General features: G+C 53.3%; 1 protein-coding gene across 3 annotated transcripts in view; it reads right to left on the bottom strand.

The window, feature by feature from the left end:
• ADGRD1 (adhesion G protein-coupled receptor D1) overlaps positions 1-26,554 on the bottom strand; it is a 133,913-nt gene that overhangs the window by 94,252 nt on the left and 13,107 nt on the right. For 2 of the 3 annotated variants that reach the window (XM_059863167.1, XM_059863168.1), the window contains 7 exons: positions 23,543-23,607; positions 20,957-21,112; positions 18,096-18,155; positions 16,709-16,826; positions 15,820-15,930; positions 13,608-13,683; positions 9,847-9,988 (listed from right to left, as the gene is read on the bottom strand). In XM_059863167.1, the coding sequence (XP_059719150.1) occupies positions 9,847-9,988; positions 13,608-13,683; positions 15,820-15,930; positions 16,709-16,826; positions 18,096-18,155; positions 20,957-21,112; positions 23,543-23,607 (728 nt within the window). The remainder of the gene's footprint in view (positions 1-9,846; positions 9,989-13,607; positions 13,684-15,819; positions 15,931-16,708; positions 16,827-18,095; positions 18,156-20,956; positions 21,113-23,542; positions 23,608-26,554) is intronic. The other variant, XM_059863169.1, reaches the window with a different exon arrangement.

Raw genomic sequence — 26,554 nt, 5'->3', positions numbered from 1 at the left:
CTCCTCCCTGTGCTCTACCCTCATCAAACTGCCCTCCAACAGTCAAAGCCTCACAGCTTTGGTGTGCCCCTCTGGAACACGGCCCCCATCGTGGTGCATCCTCCCTGCCCTGCTCTCCAGGCTGGCAGCAGGCACGTTTTGGGAAGTTTTGGGCATTCTGGCAGTGCAGTCACCTGGGAATGTCCGAAGAGGCAGCATTTCTCTCCCCCGTGAGCTCTGCTGGCTGACTCCACATGAGAGCCTGGTCCCACAAGGCCTGAGCCCATTTCTATAGCAATGCTCTCTCCCCACTCTGAGCAAGAACAAACAAAAACTTTGACTGGAAAATAGATCCTGTCAATGCAAAGAGTTCCACGTATCAAAATCATGGAAATCAGGACTCTAACACTGAATAAATCTAGGTGAAAAGTTTTCTGTGGCTCACAAAACAGTCGCACAGAAGGTGAAACTGAGAAATCAGGGGTTAGAAGAAAAATTCAATACTGTTCTAGCTTTTTAATTACTTGGAATGCAAATGAATAGCATTACATTGCAAAGCTGACTTTTTTGATAAAGAAAAATCAATCCAGTTCTGAGGGCTTTTAAGTAACACTCCTAAAAAATTACTATGTGTCTGCCATATGCAAAAATCAAGAAAACTGATTTTTAGGTCGAGGTGGAAAAAAATGCAAAGAAACAAACAAAAAAAGCTTTCTCCCAAATCTGACATTCCAGATCTTTCTGAGGGCAGAACTGGCACCCCTAACCACAATGGGAATCAGAAAGGTTTCACCAGTGTGGCTGAGTAATTACAAAATCACTCAGGAAAAGTAAATTCCCTGCTGTGTCTGGTGCTTTCTCCAAACTCATCCTTCTGCTGGCTCTTCAAGCTGTATTTGCTGTCAATTACCATGGCAGACAGAAACAAGAGATGAAGAACACAGACAGCTCCTGGAGCTGTTGCTACTGAAATCATTTAAAACACCCTCAGGCAAATGAGGAGCCTGCTGCAGAAAACGCTGACAAGGAGCAGCACCACGCACACGCAGTTTGCTCTGAACCCCTCTCAAGGGCCACGGGGTACTTTTTCCTTGCAAGCTGATTAATTATCTGTCTCCTTGAGCAATCAGGTCGTGCACTGCCTGCCTGAGAGCCACGCTGGGCACGGGAGAAGGGGCTGCAGTGCCTGTGGGCAGCAATGCAGGGCTGGCAGCAGTGCAGGGCTGAGAGCAGTGCAGCGCTGGCGGCAGCAGTGCAGCACTGGCAGCAGCAGTGCAGCGCTGGCGGCAGCAGTGCAGCGCTGGCGGCAGCAGTGCAGAGCTGGCGGCAGCAGTGCAGAGCCGGCGGCAGCAGTGCAGAGCCGGCGGCAGCAGTGCAGAGCCGGCGGCAGCAGTGCAGCGCCGGCGGCAGCAGTGCAGCGCCGGCGGCAGCAGTGCAGCGCCGGCGGCAGCAGTGCAGCGCCGGCGGCAGCAGTGCAGCGCCGGCGGCAGCAGTGCAGGGCTGAGAGCAGTGCAGCGCTGGCGGCAGCAGTGCAGGGCTGAGAGCAGTGCAGCGCTGGCGGCAGCAGTGCAGGGCTGAGAGAAGTGCAGGGCTGGCACCAGTGCGGCACTGGCGGCAGCAGTGCGGCGCTGAGAGCAGTGCAGCGCCGGTGGCAGCAGTGCAGCGCTGGCGGCAGCAGTGCAGGGCTGGCAGCAGCAGTGCAGGGCTGGCAGCAGTGCGGCGCTGGCGGCAGCAGCGCAGGGCCGAGAGCAGTGCAGCGCTGGCAGCAGCAGTGCAGCGCCGGCAGCAGCAGTGCAGCGCTGGCTCAGCTCCTCGCAGGCAGCTCCTCCCTGTCCTGCCAGCACTGTGCTCTGAGCCAGCTGTGCTGCCTCTGCAGGACTCTGCTCCTCTTTTTCTGTCAGAAAGGGAGAAGCCCTCCTCAGCAGCTGCACATTTCTGCCAGAACCACAACCCAGCCCCTCCTGGCTGTAAATGCTGTCGTGCAGCAGGAGAGCAGCCCCAGTGCCTGGGGGAGCAGGCAGTGTGGAGGGAAAACACCCCCAGGGTGGAGGGAACAAACCCCAAATGTGGAGGGGACAAACCCCAGGGTGGAGGGAACAAACCCCAAATGTGGAGGGAAAACTCCCCCAGGGTGGAGGGGACAAACCCCAAATGTGGAGGGAACAAACCCCAAATGTGGAGGGAACAAACCCCAAATGTGGAGGGAACAAACCCCAAATGTGGAGGGAACACACCCCAAACGTGGAGAGGACAAACCCCCAGTGCCATCTCCTCCTCCCCAGAGTGTGAGTGCTCTGCCCTTCTGACTCCATGCAGAATTCCCTACAGCAAGGATTTCCCTTGTGGAAAACAGTGCCAAACCTCACATTGATTTTAAAATCATGAGCTTGATTATTATTATTTCTTTTTGCTTCATTGTGCTACATTCTGCAAGAGTCAGAGTTTCAATTGTATTTTAGCCAAGCTCTCTCTGTCAAAGTCCATCCACTGAAAAATTCTACCTTTGTTCTGCAGATGCGGGCGAGATTAATTGTTTTTCCTCAATCAGTACATAAATTAGCCAACACTTAACTTGCCATAAAAATTAATTGGCTCCACATCGATTTGCCTCTCTCAGGGCAGCACCAGTATTTGTGTACCAACGGGAATTGCTTCTTCCCTCATTTTATTTTCTTATCAGCACGATGTTAAACAAACCTCGGGTGTGGCCTGGCCAGGAGCAAGAGAGAGAAGAGGAGGAGGCTGGGTGAGTGCTCAGGCACAAGTCCCTCTGCCAGAGGGAGGAGACAGAGCCAGAGAGAAGGGACAGGTGAGGAGCCGTGGTGTGAACGAGGCTCAGTTTGAGGAGAAGCTCAGAGGCGCCTGCAGGGCAGCATCCCCAAATGCTGGGATGCTCCTGCAGCTCAGCCAGGAACAGGAGAGGGGCTGGGAGAGCCAGGAACAGAGCGGGGAGGGGACTGGGAGCAGGAGAGGGCACCCGGGGCAGCAGCAGCTGCTGAAGGAAGGGGCTGATGGTGATGGAGAGGAGAAGATGCTGAAGGAGGGAAGGAGCTGGTAATCCAGAAGAGAAGCTGCTGAAGGAAGGGGCTGATGGTGATGGAGAGGAGAAGATGCTGAAGGAAGAGGCTGGTAAAGGAGAGGAGAGGCTGATAGAGGAGGAGCTGGTGATGGAGAGGAGAGGCTGCTGAAGGAGGGAAGGAGCTGGTAATCTGTCACCGACACATTTTAGGAAAAATCCTTTCTTTAGGGTTTTTCCCTCCTGAGAAGCTGAGAGGCCTCAGGAACAAACTGTGAACAATTCTTATCTGCTGCTGTGGGATGCACCAGGGGGAATCTGTGATTGGTCTCATCTGGTTGTTTGGAATTAACACCCAGTCACAGTTCACCTGTCCAGACTGTCTCGGTCAGAGACAAACCTTTGTTATTCATTCCTTTCCTATTCTTAGCTTAGCCTTCTGATGAAATCCCTTCTTCTGTTCTTTTAGTATAGTTTTAATATATTATCTATCATAAAATAATAAATCAAGCTTCCTGATAAATGGAGTCAACTTTCTCGTCTCTTTCCTCATCCTGGGACCCTTGTGGACAATACTACAGTAATCCAGAGGAGAAGCTGCTGAAGGAAGGGGCTGATGATAATGAACAGGAGAGGCTGCTGAAGGAGGGAAGGAGCTGGTGATGCAGAGGAGAAGCTGCTGAAGGCAGGGGTGATGATGGAGAGGAGAGGCTGATAGAGGAAGGGACTGATGATGGAGGGGAGAGGCTGAACAAAGGAAGGAGCTGGTGGTGCAGAGGAGAAGCTGCTGAAGGAAGGGGCTGATGCTAAGGGAGAGGAGAGGCTGCTGAAGGAGGGAAGGAGCTGGTAATCCAGAAGAGAAGCTGCTGAAGGAAGGAGCTGATGCTAATGGAGAGGAGAGGCTGCTGAAGCCTCCCTGGAGGAGGGAAGGGTCCCAGCAGGGGCCTGGTGGGAAGCACTCGCTGCCCAAGGGGGAGAGCAGAGGCAGCTCCTCACAGAGGAGGGGAGCAGCTGTTCAAGGGCTCCGTGTGAGAACAGGCAGGAAGGATGAGCACCTCAGCTCCCCAAGCACTGTGTTTGCTAAAACGGACCCGACTGAGCTGGAACAAGGCTGAATTAGTCCTGACTTGCACTATCTTAGGAAAACATTCCTTTTTCTCCCAGAACCAAACAATCCTTTAAAGTGGCACTGCCCCAAACTCTATTTGAGGGAAAAGCAGCTGCATTAAGAATTCCCAATTTGCATCTAATCTTCATGAGAGGCTTCTCACCGAGGGAGCAGCAGCCAGGAGCTCACAACTCTCCAAACTGCAGCTGCAATGCTCCTCTTCTGCAAAGAGCAACGAGAAAATAAAGCCCTGGAGAAAACTCAGAGTGCCTGAAACTAGTGTACAAGGAGTTTTGTTCCAGATGTGAGGCAATTTTCTCTGGAGTGCCAGTCAGGAGTGAGGGGCCACAGAGCTCTGAGCAGCAGCCAGGCTGTGATGCTGCCCCCCGTGCCACCACCTCACTGTCCCTGGCAGTTCTGGGCCCTCCTGGTACCAAACACGCCTGGATTTACACCCTCCCGCTGCTCCTACCAGCTGGGAGTGGCCTGAAACACAAGAATTTACAGCTACAAAATGAGAGGAAAGGGGATTTGTCTTTCCAAACCAGCCGTGGGTCTGCTGGTTTTATCTAGCTCTGGGAGAGACAAGAAACACTGGGAAGGATTCACTGAGTGATGGATGGAAAAAGACATTTGCTTTTATAAATAAACTTTAGGGTTGCTGATAAATGAAATTGGACATTGAGAGATGAAAGAAACAATGGGGAAGAAAAGCCCCTGAATTCTGTAAGAATTAAAAATGAAAAGGGAGGGTTGTACATTAGAGGGAAATCTTTGGGATCAGGGGTTCTGGGGAGTCTGAACCTCTCAAGTACCTCAGAAATGGGGAAAGAGAGAAGGGAAATGTGGCTGGAATCTGGGATAAGAAGGAGGCTGAGTCCTCCAAAGTTTGGAGAGACCCCAGGGGATGCCCCATGGCCTCTGCCTTTATTGGAATAAAGCCAAAGGACTGCTCTGTCTCCTTTTGGACACAAACCTCTGGTGTTTGTGGACCGATTTTCCTGACAAAAATGTGAGTTACATCAGCTACAGCTGTGCCAAACTGCAGCTTCAGCACGGGCAGAGCCCAGCATTGATGCTCTGCAGCCTGTGCTGTGCAGCCATGTGGGTTTTACAAAACTCTGGGGCTGCCTGACACAATTTCCTCCTCTGCTGCCTCCCCTGACTTTTTCCAGAGCACACTGTGCTGCATTTCAGCCTCGACATTCACCTCTTCTGAATTTCTACCCTGTGCTGTCATTTCTTGGATCACAGGAGTGAAATGTCAGTTCTTCCCCAGTTGTTCCTGCTATGAAAAACATCTTGCTGGAAACAGGATTTTTTTTCAGATAATAATTTTACAGAATGTACTGTTGGCTCACTGCAAAACATCTGGGCAGGGCAAGCCTGAGCTGCCTCCAGCCTCAAACCCCCCTCAGTGTCACATCCTCCCCAGGCCTGGAGGTGGTTTGGGGGATTTCTGGGGATTTCTGTGAATTTCTGTGCCCTGGACACAGTAATTCTCCGAGCTGGTGAGAGCAGAGCATCACCACTTCTTACATCTGTCCAAAAAAGTCTGTCTGTCCCTGAGGCGTTCCTGAGTAACAACTGACCATTGCAATTTAGTGCATTTTTAAATTAAACTGTCTCTTAGAGGACTTAATGCAGGCAAAATTGTGCTGATGAAAAGGAGCAGTGAAATATATTCAGTGTTCACAGAGACTGTGCTGCACTTAGAGCCAACACCCCTGGCAGAGCCCAGCCTGCTCCCCCGGCCTGTGAATTAACCTGAATTAACCTGAATTAACCTGAATTAACCCAAAGTAACCTGAATTAACCCGAATTAACAGGTTTGTATTTGCTCTGAGGTGATTTCTCAGCCCCACAGCCCAGCCCTGCCCTCGCTGCTCCCTGCCCAGGGAAGCACTGACACCGACAGACATTCCCGTACCCTTCCTAATTAACTAGGGAATTAATTAGTGCCAGGTTGGAGCACCTCGTGCTCTAAAACCAGAGGGGAATTTGCTCCCCAGCTCCTCAGAGCCCTGTGAGAGTTTGGGAGGAGCCCCTGCCGGGGGGGACTGAGCTCACCCTGAGTTCAGCCGGGGGTGATGAATGCTGAGTTCTGCCCCAGGAGGTGATACTCAGTTCACAGGCATTCTCTTTGTAGCTATTGCCTAAAATAGACTTGGTTTATTCCAGCTTCCTTTTGCTTTCTGTAGCTCAGCCCCTGGCATTCTTCCCACACACATTAGAAGAAGAGGAATGAAGAAGTCAGACTCAAACTTTAACAAAGAAAAACTATTTGTTTGGTATTTTTTACTTTTTCCTATTGCACCTTCCTCTGCCGAACTGAGAACATTCTGTGGAACAAACAAACAGCTATAGGAATGAAACAGAATCCACCTCACATGTTCCTCCTGTTACTGCAGTATTTTAATGGGTAAAATGGGTTTCTGAGCCACTTTGAACATATCATTCAATCCCAACCTTAGATAAATAACCTGTCTCTCTTTAAAGCAGCTCCCTTACCACAGCGATCTCCCAGCCAGGATTTCTTTTTTAAATCCTGCCTTCACTCCAAATCCTGCCTTCACTCCAAATCCTGCCTTCACTCCAAATCCTGCCTTCACTCCAAATCCTGCCTTCACTCCAAATCCTGCCTTCACTCCAAATCCTGCCTTCACTCCAAATCCTGCCTTCACTCCAAATCCTGCCTTCACTCCAAATCCTGCCTTCACTCCAAATCCTGCCTTCACTCCAAATCCTGCCTTCACTCCAAATCCTGCCTTCACTCCAAATCCTGCCTTCACTCCAAATCCTGCCTTCACTCCAAATCCTGCCTTCACTCCAAATCCTGCCTTCACTCCAAATCCTGCCTTCACTCCAAATCCTGCCTTCACTCCAAATCCTGCCTTCACTCCAAATCCTGCCTTCACTCCAAATCCTGCCTTCACTCCAAATCCTGCCTTCACTCCAAATCCTGCCTTCACTCCAAATCCTGCCTTCACTCCAAATCCTGCCTTCACTCCAAATCCTGCCTTCACTCCAAATCCTGCCTTCACTCCAAATCCTGCCTTCACTCCAAATCCTGCCTTCACTCCAAATCCTGCCTTCACTCCAAATCCTGCCTTCACTCCAAATCCTGCCTTCACTCCAAATCCTGCCTTCACTCCAAATCCTGCCTTCACTCCAAATCCTGCCTTCACTCCAAATCCTGCCTTCACTCCAAATCCTGCCTTCACTCCAAATCCTGCCTTCACTCCAAATCCTGCCTTCACTCCAAATCCTGCCTTCACTCCAAATCCTGCCTTCACTCCCTGAGGAGCCCTGCTCAGGCAAGGGAAGCACTCCAGGGTGAAGGGGCAGCAGGAGGGGTCTGTGCTGAAAGCCCCCAGATCACAGAGCCACCTCTCTCCCAGCCTGCTGAGGAGAATTCCCTGCTGAGTGGGCTGGAGCCATCTCCCTGGGTGTATTTCCAGCTGGCTGAGTTTGTATTGCCCACAGTGGCCCCGTGGGAGGCACAGCAGGGCACAGGGGAGCAGGGCTGGAGGAATCTTTGGGATCAGGGGTTCTGGGCAGTCTGAACCTCTCAAGTGCCTCAGAAATAGGGAAAGAGAGAAGGGAAATGTGGCTGGAAATTGGGATAAGAAGGAGGCCGTGACCTCCAAAACTTGGAGAGACCCCAGGGGATGCCCCATGGCCTCTGCCTTGGTTGGAATAAAGCCAAAGGACTCCTCTGTCTCCTTTTTGGACACAAACCTCTGGTGTTTGTGGATTGATTCTCCTAACACCCTTCATCATTCCCCCTGCCCAGGGGTTCTGCTGCCTGGAGCAAGGAGAGATCCCTGACAAATGCAGCACTCCTGTCTGTGTCCCAGGAAGGGAAAGCCAGGTGTGCCCAAGAGCCTGCCAGTGAATGATCCCCTCTGCAGCACGGGGAGAACCTGGCAAACAGCCCCTGCACCTTGGGGATATCTGTGCCAAACTCACTCCTCACAAGTGCCCACCTCTGAGAGGCCCCTGGGGACATTTGGGAGCTCTCAGTTTGGAAAATGTCAGCACAACAACACATTCCACTCCTGGGCCTTGGGGCCTCCCTGCTGCTGCCCCAGCCTTACCAAAAGCCCAACAGAAAGGAGATAAACCGGCTTGAAAATGGCTTTAAAAGAAAAATATGATAAAATATTCAGGAGAACATCTAAGAGATGCATTCTAGGAAATGTTTAAGAACTTAAATCTTTCCTTGCCATTGCCACTCACAGCTGTAAGTGGGTCAGAGATGCTGCCCTGCCTCCCCTCAGCACCTCAGAGCCTCACCTCCCCCATTCCCCTGACACCAAACCACCAAACCCCTCGGTTATCTCAGTGGACCAGGATCAAAAGGCAAAAACCACAGGGGAATCATCGTTATTGAGCACCCCAGTGCTCAAAATGGGAAAGGAAAGCAGCACCTCGCCCCAGTGAGCTGCAGGGAGCACAGACACAGAGAGCACACCCAGGGGCTCCAGCTGCCTCAGCACCCAGCAGCACAGACACAGAGAGCACACCCAGGGGCTCCAGGTGCCTCAGCACCCAGCAGCACCTCACCCCAGTGTGCTGCAGGAGCACAGACACAGAGAGCACACCCAGGGCTCCAGCACACCCAGGGCTCCAGCTGCCTGGGCACCCAGCAGCACCTCGCCCCAGTGAGCTGCAGGAGCACAGACACAGAGAGCACACCCAGGGCTCCAGGTGCCTGGGCGCCCAGCAGCACAGACACAGAGAGCACAGACCCAGGGCTCCAGCACACCCAGGGCTCCAGGTGCCTCAGCACCCAACAGCACAGACACAGAGAGCACACCCAGGGGCTCCAGCTGCCTCAGCACCCAACAGCACCTCACCCCTGTGAGCTGCAGGCTGCACAGACCCAGCAGAGCACACCCAGGGCTCCAGCTGCCTGAGCACCCAGCAGCACCTCACCCCTGTGAGCTGCAGGGAGCACAGACACAGAGAGCACACCCAGGGCTCCAGCACAGCCAGGGGCTCCAGCTGCCTGGGCACCCAGCAGCACCTCACCCCTGTGAGCTGCAGGGAGCACAGACACAGAGAGCACACCCAGGGCTCCAGCACAGCCAGGGGCTCCAGCTGCCTGGGCACCCAACAGCACAGACACAGAGAGCACACCCAGGGGCTCCAGGTGCCTGGGCACCCAGCAGCATTTCACCCTTGTGAGCTGCAGGGAGCACAGACCCAGAGAGCACACCCAGGGCTCCAGGTGCCTCAGCACCCAGCAGCACAGACCCAGAGAGCACACCCAGGGCTCCAGCACACCCAGGGCTCCAGCTGCCTGGGCACCCAGCAGCACCTCACCCCTGTGAGCTGCAGGCTGCACAGACCCAGCAGAGCACACCCAGGGCTCCAGCACACCCAGGGCTCCAGGTGCCTCAGCACCCAGCAGCACAGACCCAGAGAGCACACCCAGGGGCTCCAGCACACCCAGGGGCTCCAGCTGCCTCAGCACCCAGGAGCATTTCACCCTTGTGAGCTGCAGGGAGCACAGACCCAGAGAGCACACCCAGGGCTCCAGGTGCCTCAGCACCCAGCAGTTTTTGGCAGTGAGGAAATGAACCCATAATGCTAGGGAAAAAAACGGAATGGGACAGCCACAAATGGCAACTGAACTGCTGATAAAATGCCACAGAAATCATGGGAGAAGCACAAAGAAAGGGTCCCAGGCACAGGAGCTCAGCAGAGCCCAGAGCAGCAGCCCCACCTCACTTACCAGGGTGTGGCTGAGCTGGATGGTGATGAGAGGAGAGCCTGACAGGTTGTGGGACAGCTGGGGCAGAGGCTCCACCTTGATGGAGATGAGATAACTGCTGGCTGAGATCATGGAGCCCCTGTGGGCAGCAGCTTCAGCAATCCTTGGGAAGAAGGAAACACGTTAAGGAACACAAATAACCACTGGATTTCAGTTCATACACAGCAGCAGAGGAGCACAGACCCTCCCTGTTCCCTTCAAGCCAAGCAGTTCCTCCAGGGCAGCCAGGTCTGGCCCCAGAGGTCCCACAGGACCAGAGGCCATGCACCTGTAAAGGATGGGAACAGCTCTGCACACCTGGGGACTGCAGCACAGCTCCTCCTTCACCTGCTCCTCCTTGCAGAGGTTCTCCAGCCTTGCTGGAAGTGTTTGAGGGAACTGGGGAGAGTCCTAAGGAGGGATCCAAACAATTCCCTGAGCAAAGTGAGGAGGAGACTTGCAGGGGCTGGCTGGTCAAACAGATAAATCAGTGTGAGACAGACAGACAAAATGCACAAAATAAACAGAGGAATGTATCTGCAGGTGATTTATAGCTTTCCCTTGAAAACTAGATGATGTCCAGTTAGATTTGTTAGAGGGAAAGACAGGCCACAACACACACAGCTGAACTGGACTAAACAGCTGATTAGTCCTGGAAATGAATTTATTCTGGTGGGAAGTCATTCTGCAGTACATAAGGACCCTTATTTTGAGGTAAAACTTATGAGTTTGGCATTTTCACAGATTCAGGAGTAACTGAGCTCCATTTGGTTCAGGGTAGAATTTCTACCCTCTCAGTAACAAACTGCAGGATTAAATGACTGCTGTCACCCGTGCCTTGGGCAGTGGATGAATGGGTTTTGGCAGGAGAAATGTGAGCCTGGGTGAATTAACCACCAGCCTGGGCTCCCAAACACAGCCCACCTGGAAAGGGCCACTTGGAAACAAATGAAAAACCCCCTTGTTCACACCCACCACCTGTCTGCAGCAGTTCCTTACTTTTATTTCAGAAAACCCCCAAAACCCTCACGTCAGAGGCTGGAATAACTGCACCCAGCTGCTTGGCAGGGCCACAGCACAGAGCTCAGTGAGCACACCCCCTCGGCCTGACCTCAAAACCCACCAGCATCAGAGACTACTTCTGCTCCCAGAAACCAGCATGGCAATGGCACTTGCTCATCTGCAGGCAGAATCTGCTGCTCTGCTGGGACAAATTTCAGTTTAGATAAGCGCTTGTGAAGTGAAACTCACTCTACAACAGCCTGAGGTTTCTCCTGCACAGATTAAGAGCGTGGATGCTTTTCCCACACCCTTCCTCTGCTTGCTTTCCCTCCAGAGACCCTGGTGGGTTCTGGGGGGTGACAAACCCTGAGCAGCAGCAGGGGATGGAGTTTCTCAAAGCCTCACCCTGGCCCTGGTGCCAGCCCCACACTCACACAAACTGCCCCTGAACAGCAGCAGGATGGGCTCAGAGCATTGCTGTGCTCCATCTTCTCTGGCTAAAGAATCAAAGCTGCTCCCCTTGGAAACTGGTATTTATGGAGTCTGAAAATAGCTCTGTGTCTGTGCAGCACAAAAGCTCCAAGAGGTTTGGGTTTGGGTTTCCACCACAAGAAAAGAAGAAGGCTGGGTTTTAAATTACAGGTGTTGAAATAGCCCGGTGGGAGAAGGAACACAAAAGAAAGTCTCTAAAACAAACTATTCTGAGAAAAAAATTGTTCTCCTGAAAAGTAAGCAAAAAAGTTATAAGCTTGGAGCACAAAAAAGAAAAGCAAGCAGAAGAGAAGTGCATCCTTATTTCTAAAACTTCTCTGAGTACCTGGGGTTTGGTTCCACAGAGGATAACTGCTGAGGCAGCATTCCCTGCATTATTTCCTTTTTGGAGCTGGTTTGGGCAGACCTGCACCTCCAGCCTTAAGGACAAGATCCTGTAGTGCATGACATACTGCAGACATTTCAAACAGTTTGAGTTAATTGTAGAAATCCAGGAAACATTTCTTTGCCAGGGTAGAGCCTTGATTCTCAAAATGAGTGCTGAAATCAAACCCGGCTCAGGGGAGCAGGAATGGATTTCCAGGCCCCACAGATTCCAGGGAATGCACTCCAAGATTACAGCTCTGTAATTCCACTGGCTGTACCAGAGCCCCGGGGTCTGACAGTGCTTTAAATACAGAGCTTTGACAGGCAGCACCTTCAGTAAACCTTGACCTGAGTCAGGATCACTGTACTTCTCTTTCTCCCTTTGAAAAATCGAGATTACATCTTATTACCTTAACAAATTGCATTGATCCTCCTCTTTGGAAAACACAGGCTGTCCTAAGCTAAGTTATTTCTTCATGTGAGTACAAAATATTGCAGAGTGGAGGCAGAGCTGCCTTAGAGGCACCTGTGAGAGCTGAGTGTCCTGCTGAGAGAGAGGGCAGGCAGCAGCACAGCCTGTGCTCACTGGGAAATGCCCTTTAGGAGTTACCTGAGTGGGATCAGGCAAGAGCACAGCCTGCACTCACTGGGAAATGCCCTTTAGGAATGGCTGAGGGATCACCTGAGTGGGATCAGCCTGTGCTCACTGGGAAATGCCCTTCAGGGTTACCTGAGTGGGATCAGCCTGGACTGTCACCTGGAGCAGCCAGGCAGGGCACAAGGGAGTGAGGGCAAGGAGGGGAGGGGAGGGAATCCCTGGGGCTGAGATGCTGCTCCTTTCCCTGGCAGTCCCTAGCAGCCCCTGGCAGTCCCTAGCAGCCCCTGGCAGTCCCTAGCAGCCCCTGGCAGACCCTAGCAGCCCCTGGCAGCCCCTGGCAGCCCCTGGCAGCCCCTGGGGCTGGGGTGCTGCTCCTCTCCTGCTGGCAGCACCAGCCCAGCACCAAGTCCAGTGGGCAAGGCTGACAGTGGGAACGGATCCACTCAGCCCAGTAAAACCCAAGGCAAGCACAGTCGTGCACTCGCTCAGAGGGCCAGGTGATGGTGCATGAACGGCCCTCAAACCCCTGGAGCTGCACTGCAGAGGGTCACACAGCTCTGCACCCACTGTCTCTGATCACTGATGATTTCACTGGGCAGTCCATAAAGCAGAAGGTCTGTAAAGAATTGCCTGGCCTCCTGCTATAAAATCACCTTGTGGGTTTCCAGGATTAGGATGCAGAGTTTGTCTAAAGAGGGGTGTTTTGTTTTCTTAGTTGTTTCATTTAAGTGCTACCTTTATCTTCATATGTGCTAGGAGCAAAAAATGCAATTTCCTTTTAGGAGAGAGATTAAATCATGAAACTCTAGTACCAGATGTGATGAGTGGAAGGAGACAAGGAAAGGCAAACATGTCGCCATGGGATCGATTTTATTGCCCCCTAAAATAAACCAGGCAGTGTAAATTCAGTCCCTCCCTGGTTAATGACCACACAGCCTCAGCCCTGCAGAGGGAGGGTAATGGCTTGTCACCTGTTCCCAGCTGGCAGGGACAGGGCTGTGCCCAGGTGGCACCCAGCAACAACCAGGCTGTACCTGCTGCAGGTGTCACCAGGTGTCACCCAGCAACAACCAGGCTGCTACCTGCTGCAGGTGTCACCCCAGCAACAACCAGGCTGCTACCTGCTGCAGGTGTCACCAGGTGTCACCCAGCAATGAACAGGCTGTACCTGCTGCAGGTGTCACCAGGTGTCACCCAGCAATGAACAGGCTGTACCTGCTGCAGGTGTCACCAGGTGTCAGCCAGCAATGAACAGGCTGTACCTGCTGCAGGCTCAGGCACTCACCTGGTGTCCTCGGGGTTGATGTTGTTAAAGAAGTGATGCAGGTTGTGGTAGAGCAGGCCCACGATGGTGATGCAGGCTGTGGAGAGGGAACAGGGAGAGGGAACAGGGTTACTCCCAGAACAGGGTTATTGCTGGGAACAGGGTTATTCCCCAGAGCAAGGAGAGGGAACAGGGTTATTCCCAGAACAGGGAGAGGGAACAGGGTTATTCCCCAGAGCAGGGAGAGGGAACAGGGTTATTCCCAGAACAGGGAGAGGGAACAGGGTTATTCCCCAGAGCAGGGAGAGGGAACAGGGTTATTCCCCAGAGCAGGGAGAGGGAACAGGGTTATTCCCCAGAGCAGGGTTATTCCCCAGAGCAGGGTTATTCCCTAGAGCAGGGTTATTCCCCAGAGGAGGGAGAGGGAACAGGGTCATTCCCCAGAGCAGGGTCATTCCCCAGAGCAGGGAGAGGGAACAGAGTTATTCCCCAGAGCAGGGAGAGGGAACAGGGTTATTCCCAGAGCAGGGTCATTCCCCAGAGCAGGGTCATTCCCCAGAGCAGGGAGAGGGAACAGGGTTATTTCTCAGAACAGGGTCATTCCCCAGAGCAGGGTCATTCCCCAGAGCAGGGTCATTCCCCAGAGCAGGGTCATTCCCCAGAGCAGCAGTGCCAAGGAACAGAATTTTGTCTCAGAGCTGCAGCCCCTGCTCACTGCGAGCCCTGCCCTGCACAGCCCTGCCCCCGTGGCTCGGGCAGGGCTCTGAGTGCCCTGCCCAGTGAAAGGTGTGAGCACACTGCACAGCACAGGTGACAGAGACCTGCCTGGGCTGCACCTCCAAAGTCAACTGCTAATTCATCAATTGTCAATTAGAGCCCCCCGGAGCAGGAGCGGGGCAGGACCCAGCAGAGCCTCCCCGGGGGCTCGAGGCAGCCCAGCACTGCCCGGGCTGGCAGCTGAGCAAAGCCAAACCCAGTCAGCCCCAGGGCTGTCTGCTGCCCACAGCCCAGGTGACTCCCTGCATCCAGAGACACGTGTGCTTTCTCAGGGGGAGCCACACAGGTGTCTGCTCCAAGTATTTCCAGAGTCAGCTGTTTAGGTGAAATAACACATTTTTAGGTTAGCTCGTCCGGGCAGTGTAGAAGTGTGGCCTGAAGGCTGAAATTGCTCAGAAGTGAGCTTCAGCTGGAAAAGAGTAAAACATTTAATGCCCTGGATCATTTCGGGATACAAAGCACGACAGTGCTCTGGAAAATCAAAGAAAACCCGTGTGGTGAGGAGCTGCAGAGGTGGGAAAGGAAAAAACTCCTCTCCACGCTATTTCTGGCATTCCGAGTTGGTTTGCAATTACAGCTATTCCAACCTGGGAGGACTTGCAGTCTCCAGCAGAGCCCCTGCCAGTGCACAGAAACAAAGCTGTCACCAGCAGCCAGGCAGACAGTTCAGTAATTAGCAGAGAATTTCTCACTGCAGGTTATTTCCAGCTGACTTTGCACTGTATGGAGGAGGGATGGGCCACCTGACTGCAGGAGAGCTCTGGGGCAGTGAATTCTGCGGGCTGGGATTTAGGGCACACAGTCACGTTTCCAAAGATTTGAGAATGGAAGCAGATGCTGCTGTGAATGGGTTCCTTCAGCCTGAGTAAAGCACAGGTCATTAACTCAACATTGCTGTTTCAGAGCCTTGACTACAGGTGCAGATTTTAGCCATGCTTCTTTTGGGGGTTTTCAACATTTTTGCACAGGTATGGATTTCTGAGCTCTGCCTCTTTGCCATGCGTGTAGTCTGTCTCCTCATCCTGTTCCTGCAGCTGCTATTGCTTAAACCTCTCACTTTATAGTTTAATTTTAGACAAAGGACCAATTTTGCATGAAGGGATAGGTAATACCTGACCCGACATCCTAGAATTCCTTCAAAATAACCCGTTCAGATAATTAAAAAGAATAATTGTGAAATTATGGCTTCTCTGATGTAAAAATGTGTCAGAATTAAACAGCTTCAGTCTCTGCTGCTCAGCTCCATTATTCACTATTAATCCAATTAGTATGGAAGCTCCACAGCATTAATTGCTCGTTAGCCTGACAAGGCTGCTGCTGCTGCCTCAGACTCAGCCCACAGGGATTCAGTCAGGGACCTGGGAAAGTAAAGTGAACCAAAAGCTGTCCTGCAGCAAAATCCTTTCTGGGTGCCCTGTGCACACGGGGCCACTTCCCTCTTGAGCCTCCTCCTTACCTTTTCCATGGAAAGCTGCCCTGGGGATGGAGATGAAGCTGTGCCCTCGGGATGGGAATCGGTAGTGGGACACGTTCAGGCTCTGGGGGTGCATTTTGACCACAGCATAGTCTGTGTGACAGCAGGCAGAGCCATCAGCACACCCACAGCCCCTGCACCCCTCAGACAGAGCCATCAGCACACCCACAGCCCCTGCACCCCTCAGACAGAGCCATCAGCACACCCACAGCCCCTGCACCCCTGAGACAGAGCCATCAGCACACCCACAGCCCCTGCACCCCTCAGAGCCATCAGCACACCCACAGCCCCTGCACCCCTCAGAGCCACCAGCACACCCACAGCCCCTACACCCCTCAGACAGAGCCATCAGCACACCCACAGCCCCTGCACCCCTCAGACAGAGCCATCAGCACACCCACAGCCCCTGCACCCCTCAGACAGAGCCATCAGCACACCCACAGCCCCTGCACCCCTCAGACAGAGCCATCAGCACACCCACAGCCCCTGCACCCCTCAGACAGAGCCATCAGCACACCCACAGCCCCTGCACCCCTCAGAGCCATCAGCACACCCACAGCCCCTGCACCCCTCAGACAGAGCCATCAGCACACCCACAGCCCCTGCACCCCCTGCCTGCTCCACCAGCCCTCCCTGGGCTGCTGCAGCCATCTCAACACTGCTGTATTAAACCCCAGAGGTTTGCAGGCAATGGGGGCAATCCCCAGCCCCAAACTGCCTCTGGCTGCTCTGGGGCACAGCAGGTGGTTTGGGCACTGCTGCTGCTCCATGGATCCCCAGGGCAGGAGCAGAGCCCCCCTGAGCCCCCCAGGGCAGGAGCAGAGCCCCCCCAGGGCCAGCCCCACCAGCTGTGCCAGCTGTGCAGCCCCACCTGCCACGGCCGAGGAGCCCTCGAGGGTCAGAGGCAGCTCGCTGCCCTCCAGGTGCAGGGACAGGTGAGCCAGCACCGTGTCGATGGTGTGGATCAGGCTGCTGAGCACGGTGGGGCTCTGCGGAGGGACAGACAGACAGACACGGGGTGAGCAGGGACAGACAGACACGCACAGGGACTGAGCACAGCCCAGGGACAGACAGACAGACATGGGGTGAGCAGGGACAGACAGACACGCACAGGGACTGAGCACAGCCCAGGGACAGACAGACAGACACGGGGTGAGCAGGGACAGACAGACACACACAGGGACTGAGCACAGCCCAGGGGCTCCCACCCTCCCTGGAGAAGGTGTCACCCAGCCCGAGGCCACCCCGAGGCTGCTCAGCACCCACAGGATGGAGGGCAGTAATTCCCAAAATCCTGATTGTGGAACAGCCAAGGGAGCTCTGCTCAGCACCCACAGGCTGGAGGGCAATAATTCCCAAAATGCTGATTGTGGAACAGCCAAGGGAGCTCTGCTCAGCACCCACAGGCTGGAGGGCAATAATTCCCAAAATCCTGATTGTGGAACAGCCAAGGGAGCTCTGCTCAGCACCCACAGGATGGAGGGCAGTAATTCCCAAAATGCTGATTGTGGAACAGCCAAGGGAGCTCTGCTCAGCACCCACAGGATGGAGGGCAGTAATTCCCAAAATGCTGATTGTGGAACAGCCAAGGGAGCTCTGCTCAGCACCCACAGGCTGGAGGGGAATAATTCCCAAAATGCTGATTGTGGAACAGCCAAGGGAGCTGCCCCACAGCCAGCTCTGCTCAGCACCCAGGAGGATGAGGCCAGGAGCCAGGCAGAATGTTTCTGACAATATCCAAGGATTGGTACCAGGTCTTTCTTGGAGCACAAGCTGAGACATTGCACTTCAGCCTTTCTTTCATCTTTATTCAAATGCTCCTCAGTAGAAAAGCAACTTTAACCCTCCAGGCTGAAACTGGATTCATAAAATCTCAGAGTTAATGCATGTTTCAGTGAAAAGGAAACCTGCTTTATCTGAAATCCATTTACACCAGAGATGATCAAGGATCTGACACTAAGAACTTAAACCAATTAAACATGCTTTTGTCTCAATTGCTTTTGAGACTTCAACGAGACCTCCCTGTGCTTTAGCTTCTCCTTCTCTCAGTTTAAAAGCTCTCTCTCCTGAAATCTGGGTTTTCTTAAGATTCAAGCAAAAAACTCAGGAAATTTCTGGATTCACCCTGCAGGTATTTCATCAGTGACAGATGATAAAAGAAGTCTCAGCAAGTGAAGTAACAGTGACAGCCAGCCCTGTTACCGTGATGTGGATTTGTGCAGCTGAGGGAGATCCCAAACCCAGCCGGTTTCTCTTACCTCTGGTCCATCAATCCAGTCAGACAGCAACAGGAAATCTTCAATAGCCGTTAAAAACGCCTGGAAGACAAAGAAAACTCCATTACCTTTAATCAGCTGCACCTCCTGGCAAGGCCCAGATCTCTGCCAGGACTTTTTCAGGTTCCTGTTAAGGTGAGAAGCCCACTCCCACGGCAGCCACAGCTCCATCTCTGCCTGCCAGCACCCTCGGCGTGGCCAGTGTCACTCCCCAGAGGGACAGCTCTTGTACTGGCAGTGCCACCTCCGGGTAACCCCCAGGTGCAGCCACACAGCTGAGCCAACACCAGGACCGAGGCTGGAGGAGCTGCTTCTGTTTCATCTCAACTCGTGTGGCAGCTGTGGAATCACAGAGGCTTGGGAGGGACCTTAAAACCCTCTCGTTCCAGCCCTGTCCCGTGGGCAGGGACCCTGCAGGGTGGGACAGGCTCTGTCCCAGCACAGCCCAGGGCTGGGCACTGTCACCCACATGTTCTGTGAAAATCCTTCCCTTAGGATTCTCCTCCTGAGGAGCTGAGAGGCCTCAGGAACAAACTGCAAACAATTCTTTTCTGCTGCTGTGGGGTGCACCAGGTGGGTCTGGGATTGGTCTCTGTGGTTGTTTCTCATCAATGGCCAATCCCAGCCCAGCTGTCCAGACTGTCTGGGTCACAGACAAACCTTTGTTATTCATTCCTTTTCTATTCTTAGCTAAACCTTCTGATGAAATCCTTTCTTCTGTTCTTTCAGTATAGTTTTAATATAATATATAATAATAATTTAATATAATAATATAATTTATCATATTTAATATAATATATCATATTATATATTATTAATATATAATATAATATATATCATGTATCTGAACATGGAGTGAAGATTCTCATCTCTTCCCTCACCCTGGGACCCCTGTGAACACTGTCACAAATGGTGACCCCGAGTGAGGACAGGACCACCACAGGGGACTCCTGCTGGCACGGAAGGGGAAAAGGGAGCACAGAAACTGCGCTGAAAATTAAGAGAGAAAACCCAAAAATTAAGAGAGAAACCCCACGTTCCCAGTCCAAACTCATCCCTTAAAGAGCCCCCAGAGAAGGAGCCCGGCGAGGCTCCACAGCGAGATGGGGAAGACACCGCACAACCACCCCGAGCCGCACCTGCCGGGGCGGTGCAGTGCAGCGCGTGTCAGTGATCGGGAAGCTCGCTGCACACTGCACATCGCTTAAATGGAATTTCCTGGTGCCCTGAGGCGTTCACAGCCAGGCAGAGATAGATACCTGCTCGGACACCCGCGCAGGCTGGGCGCCTCTCAGAATCGGCTGCAGACAATGCAGAGCCTGCCTCAATCAGGCAAACCACAGGGGCGCCGTGCGCCATCAGGGCTCGCTGGTTACATCCCAAACCAGCCCCGCTAGAGATAATCCCGTCCCGTGCGTGTCCGCACATGGCTGTGGTGGCACACAGAGCAGCCCCAGAGCGAGCAGCAGGCGGGGACACGCGGGGGGAAACCGCGGGGGGGAAAACCGCGGGGGGAAAACCGCGGGGGGGAAAACCGCGGGGGGGAAAACCGCGGGGGGGAAAAACGCGGGGGGGAAAAACGCGGGGGGGAAAAACGCGGGGGGGAAAAACGCGGGGGGGAAAAACGCGGGGGGGAAAAACGCGGGGGGGAAAAACGCGGGGGGGAAAAACGCGGGGGGGGAAAACGCGGGGGGGGAAAACGCGGGGGGGGAAAACGCGGGGGGGAAAACGCGGGGGGGAAAACGCGGGGGGGGAAAACGAGGGGGGGGAAAACGAGGGGGGGGAAAACGAGGGGGGGGAAAACGAGGGGGGGGAAAACGCGGGGGGGAAAACGCGGGGGGGAAAACGCGGGGGGGAAAACGCGGGGGGGAAAACGCGGGACTCAGGTGCGGGCAGGATGCTGCTGCCCCCGCAGCCAGAGCCCACGGAAATGCGTCGGGAAAACAAAGGAAACAACGAATTAAAGCTTTTCCGAAGGGCTTCTGCTACACGCTAAGCTGTGATCCGTGAAATCCAAGCTTTAGAGTTTGCAAATGCTCAGCTTTTAACGCAGTCGCTGTCCCTGTGGTTTTCAGAAGGTTCATTTGTATTTTTGGTCCGAGCAAAGCGCCCTTGTCACTCTGGAATTAGCCCCAGGCTCAGGGGAACAATCAGCAGCGAGGCCAGAGCTGATTTCTGCGATAATGGCTCGGCAGCTGCGGGAACCAGGGAATTCGCTGCCCATCACTTTCCAGCTCTCTGTTACAACTCTGTGTCACTGCGGCACTGCCTGCGTTCTCAGCTCACCCTGCAGAAAACACCTGCTTGCTCTTCCCCTGTGGACTGGCTCGAATAAAACAAATTCCTTCATCCCTTTCAGAGGAGACAGTGACTCCACCATCCCCAGGGCAGGCTGTCCCCGTGCTTGGCAGCCCGTCCAGGGAGGGATTTTTCCCTAAAATCCAGCTGAAGCCTGCCCTGGCACCACCTGAGGCCATTTCCTCTGGTCCTTGTTGTCTGGGAGAAGGGACCCAGCCCCCGAGTGCCCTCCTCGCTCAGGATGGGTGCAGAGGCACAGAGGGACATCCCCAGGGAGCAGAGGGACATTTCAGCTCTGCTCGACTCCTGCTGCTCCCAAAGAGCCACTGCTCTTCTCACGGGTGGTGTCTGCACTGGGCAGAGGCTCCCCAAGCTGCACTGCACACCCCAGGCTCTGCAGGGGCACCTGGGAGCTCACCTGGGAGCCCCACTCACCTGGGAGCCCCGCCCCACTCACCTGGGAGCCCCGCCCCACTCACCTGGGAGCCCCGCCCCACTCACCTGGGAGCCCCGCCCCACTCACCTGGGAGCCCCGCCCCACTCACCTGTGCCAGGCTGAGGGCAGTGTGCCCAGGCAGGGCTTTGCTGGGCAGGCTGGAGGACACGTTCTGCAGGTGCCCCAGCAGGGAGCTGGCCGAGGGGGAGCTGCCTCTGTGCTGGCTCAGCGCCGCCAGGATGGGCTGGTAGGCATTGGTGGGGAGCTGCAGCAGGGACAGAACACAGCACAGGACAGCCCAGGTTATCTGTACTGCCCCCAGCAGGGACAGAACACAGCACAGGACAGCCCAGGTTATCCACACTGCCCTCAGCAGGGACAGAACACAGCACAGGACAGCCCAGGTTATCCACACTGCATCCCAGCAGGGACAGAACACAGCACAGGACAGCCCAGGTTATCCACACTGCATCCCAGCAGGGACAGAACACAGCACAGGACAGCCCAGGTTATCTGTACTGCATCCCAGCAGGGACAGAACACAGCACAGGACAGCCCAGGTTATCTGTACTGCCCCCAGCAGGGACAGAACACAGCACAGGACAGCCCAGGTTATCTGTACTGCCCCCAGCAGGGACAGAACACAGCACAGGACAGCCCAGGTTATCTGTACTGCATCCCAGCAGGGACAGAACACAGCACAGGACAGCCCAGGTTATCTGTACTGCATCCCAGCAGGGACAGAACACAGCACAGGACAGCCCAGGTTATCTGTACTGCATCCCAGCAGGGACAGAACACAGCACAGGACAGCCCAGGTTATCTGTACTGCATCCCAGCAGGGACAGAACACAGCACAGGACAGCCCAGGTTATCTGTACTGCATCCCAGCAGGGACAGAACACAGCACAGGACAGCCCAGGTTATCCACACTGCATCCCAGCAGGGACAGATCACAGCACACAACAGCCCAGGTTATCCACACTGACCTCAGCAGGGACAGAACACAGCACAGGACAGCCCAGGTTATCTGTACTGCATCCCAGCAGGGACAGAACACAGCACAGGACAGCCCAGGTTATCCACATTGCATCTCAGCAGGGACAGAACACAGCACAGGACAGCCCAGGTTATCCACATTGCATCTCAGCAGGGACAGAACACAGCACAGGACAGCCCAAATTATGTGTACTGCATCCCAGATTATCTGTATGGCCCCCAGCATGGACACAGCTCTGCACAGAATATCCCAAATTATCCACACTGCCCCCAGCAGGGACAGAAATCAGCAGAGGATAGCACAGATTGTCTGTACGTCCCCCAGCAGGGACAGAAATCAGCACAGGACAGCCCAAATTATCTGTATGGGCCCAAGGAGGGAAGGAAAAGGAACATTACCAAAAGCGTTTTTGGCCTCCTGTATTTTCAAAGTTAATAGCAATACTTCCGAAGTTGCTACTTCTTTTCACTTTTTAATGTAGTAAGTATCTTATTTAGCAGGGAATTTCCTTTGTGTTCCCAGCCTCCCACAGTGGCTAAAGTTCTGCCCATGCACATCCAGAGCTCATAACTGGGGATGGAAATGGGGCAGGGAGGGGGTCTGTAACTGCACCCATAACTGGGGGTGGAAATGGGGCAGGGAGGGGGTCTGTAACTGCACCCATAACTGGGGGTGGAAATGGGGCAGGGAGGGGGTCTGTAACTGCACCCATAACTGGGGATGGAAATGGGGCAGGGAGGGGTCTGTAACTGCACCCATAACTGGGGGTGGAAATGGGGCAGGGAGGGGGTCTGTAACTGCACCCATAACTGGGGGTGGAAATGGGGCAGGGAGGGGTCTGTAACTGCACCCATAACTGGGGGTGGAAATGGGGGCCATGGATGGAAATGGGGCAGGGAGGGGGTCTGTAACTGCACCCATAACTGGGGGTGGAAATGGGGCAGGGAGGGGGTCTGTAACTGCACCCATAACTGGGGGTGGAAATGGGGCAGGGGGGGGTCTGTAACTGCACCCATAACTGGGGGGTGGAAATGGGGCAGGGAGGGGGTCTGTAACTGCACCCATAACTGGGGGTGGAAATGGGGGCCATGGATGGAAATGGGGCAGGGAGGGGGTCTGTAACTGCACCCATAACTGGGGATGGAAATGGGGCAGGGAGGGGGTCTGTAACTGCACCCATAACTGGGGGTGGAAATGGGGGCCATGGATGGAAATGGGGCAGGGAGGGGTCTGTAACTGCACCCATAACTGGGGGTGGAAATGGGGCAGGGAGGGGGTCTGTAACTGCACCCATAACTGGGGGTGGAAATGGGGCAGGGAGGGGTCTGTAACTGCACCCATAACTGGGGGGTGGAAATGGGGCAGGGAGGGGGTCTGTAACTGCACCCATAACTGGGGGTGGAAATGGGGCAGGGAGGGGGTCTGTAACTGCACCCATAACTGGGGGTGGAAATGGGGCAGGGAGGGGGGTCTGTAACTGCACCCATAACTGGGGGTGGAAATGGGGCAGGGAGGGGGTCTGTAACTGCACCCATAACTGGGGGTGGAAATGGGGCAGGGAGGGGTCTGTAACTGCACCCATAACTGGGGGGTGGAAATGGGGGCCATGGACAGAACTGAGGCAGGGAGGGGGTCTGTATCTGGGGTTTAGGCAGGTCCTGGCAGGGTGGAAAAGGGTCCTGAGCACTGTCCTACCACGGGGCGTGTCGTGGTTGTCACCAGAGACCAGGGAAGAGTTGAAGAGAGCAGGACTTGCACACCTGGGAAATACAAACACAAACGAGGCTGTTACAAATCTGGATTTTATATCAGATACATCATTTTAAATATATACATTCCCACCTCAGGCTGGATCAGTTCCAGCAGAAAGCAACAGCTTTGCTGTTCTGTGGATGTTATTTATTTCCAGCACTGTGGCCACACAGCCTTGTTTAAAAAATATAACTTTCTGATTCTGTCATCAGCTTTATTCCAACTTATTACAGATGAGCACTGCAGTAGTTTAAGTCTTACATACTTAAACCTTGGTTTGCAAACAGGAAATTTCAAGTCTTATATCTCAATAAAAAAAGGTCAAAGGTACATTACAACACTGAGACCCACCTTTCTCCTCCAGCTGCTTCCCCAGCATTTACAGAAATTCTTTAGGGGTGGGGGTTATTTTAAATCCCCTTTATCAGAAATAAATAACGCTCTGCGGGCAGCTCTGACAGTGTCATGGAAGATCTTGTTTTATTTCTGAGACAGGCTGGGCTGGGAGTGTTGGGAGCCTGGGAAAACGAGGGTCAACCCCAGCTCCCACCCCCAGCTGCTGAAGCTGCCTCAGAGCTCGGGACTGGATTGTCCCAGTGCCAAATACAACCACAGCCACAGGGCAAGCTCAGAAAGCATCTTCTGATGGGGAAAAGCCTTTCTGAGGATCTGAAACATCCAAAGCCAGTGGAAATACTCCCAGTGCTTGCAGCAGAACTGAGGAAGCCTCAGGTGAAAGCAGGGGCAGAAACGGTGCACTGAAAATGACACGTGAGCCTGGCAGAAATGATTTGTCCAGACAGAGAGGATAAACTTGACTCTGGATGGCTTTCAGCTGCTCCATTTAAAAAACACTGATTCCTTTATGTGAAAAGGGATTTGTTACTCATTTGTGATAGAGAAATCAAATTTTCTTCTGATCTACATCTGACCAAGAGTTGTTATTTGCCAGGAGTTGGAATTCCAGTGCAATCCAACATTAGCTGCATCCACAGGAGCCATTTCTCCCCCAGATCCAAAAGGAACAGCAACACTCATCCAATTAAAAACCAGGCTGTCCTATTTCCTTATGTCAGGGCACATTCCCCTGCTAGGAATCCCCAAATCAATAAGCAGATATCACAACCTTTCTGCCTCTGTTCATCACTACTGTAATACCCACTGCTCCCTCTGAGAATATTCTAATGTCACACATCAAGTGGGAAATCTCATAAAATCCAATCAGTCTATTGTTTTACAGAGAAAAGCCAAAAAAAAAAATAAATTGCCACATTTCTCAAGTGCTCCAAAACACCTGATCACATTAAAACAACGTTGGCTTGGACTTCTTCTGTCTAACTGAAAAATATACACCTGGCATCCCTTTACATTTGAATTCCTAGCCCCTGGAAAATACACATCCAGCTTCCCTTCCAATGAAGAGGCACACATTTGTTTTTCACAGCATTCTGGTAGCTGCACGTGACACTGAAAACCTGTGGAGCTGGGAGTTTAGGAGGAAAACCCATCAGCAGAGCAATTAATGCCTTGGGAATTGCAGGGAAGTCACAGCACAAACACCTCAGGGATAACAAACCAAGGGGTTTGGGATGCAGCCTCCCGAAAAGCAGCAGGCCAAACTCTGCACAGCTCAGAAAAATCTGGATTTAGCAGACCTGGAGGGGCCAGGAGGGTTTGAGAGGGGAGCTCCCAGCCCAGTGATGTGCAGATCAGACCGGGGGCCCAGAGACCCCCCAGCAGAGCCTCCCCAGGATGGGATTCCCTGGAAGGACCTTCCCAGCCTGGCCAAGGGCACTGCTGGGAGCCCCAGGGGTCACAGAGAGCCCTCCCTGGGTTTGTTTAAGCCCTTCCTCCCCGGCAGTGGGACAGGGCACACTGTTGATGAATTGGGGCAATTTGAAAATCTGCTGCTCTGGGGTTTGGCAGCAGAACAATCCTGTGGGGCTGCATTAATCACAGAGGGTGATGAATGGCAGCTGGGGCTGGGCAGTGTTTTAGTCACCCTCCATTGCTGTCAAAGATTCAGCAGCCAAACACAAAAGCATTTTTTCCACCGTGCCCAGAGCATTATAAACTTTTTAAAGATTTTAAGGTTGTTTCCTGTATCAAATGACTACCAGATGAGTACTCTCCTGATCAGAACTTTTGATGACTTTCATAGGAAACATTGTTTTAAATAAAAAAAACTTTAAAACTTATTTTGGGGCAAATCACAGAGATAACTTCATTATATATCCATAGGTGGAGGGTTTTCTTTTTCAGTAACTTCAATTCTGCATAAGGAGGTTATTCTTTAATTTTTTAGGAATACATTTCGGACATATTTGATTGGTGTAATCAGACCTGGGAGTCACAGACATTCTCATTTCCAGGCAGACACCAGAAATTCTGTGACAGATGTTTCCCAGGGGTCTAAAAGCACCACAGGTATGGCTGCAACTGCTTTAGCCCTAGGGGTCTCGTAAGCACAAACCAAAGAGCCAGCTCCCAGGGAGGCAGAACGTTCTAGGTGCCCATGGCTCCATTCCCAGGGTGCATGGATTCTGATTGCTGCTCACACTCAGCAGCCAGAGCCTTTCCTGCAGGGACAGGCTGATGGGGCAGATCCACAGCAGCGCTGAACGGCTTCACTGCCTGGGGGCTGATCCCGATTCTTTGCCTTCTCTATTACATTTCAGCCAATCTCTTTCTTTTTGAAAAGTGAGCAGCCGTTTCTCACAGGTGTCAGGGGGCACACCCAGCCCTGCCCAGTGGCTCCAGCCCCACTCACCCACGGCAGCAGTGAAGTACCAGCACACCTCGCGTGGGCTCAGCGCTGATCTGACCTTTGCTTGTGGCCTTTTTACAATTGTAATTTAATCATGGAATAAATTCATTTATAACACAAACCATGAAAAGTGAGCAGCCATTTCTCACAGGTGTCAGGAGGCACACCCAGCCCTGCCCAGCAGTCCC

The sequence above is a fragment of the Haemorhous mexicanus genome, chromosome 19, assembly GCF_027477595.1.
Source record: "Haemorhous mexicanus isolate bHaeMex1 chromosome 19, bHaeMex1.pri, whole genome shotgun sequence".
Lineage (NCBI taxonomy): Eukaryota > Metazoa > Chordata > Aves > Passeriformes > Fringillidae > Haemorhous > Haemorhous mexicanus.
This window is presented reverse-complemented; position numbering and strand designations above follow the sequence as displayed.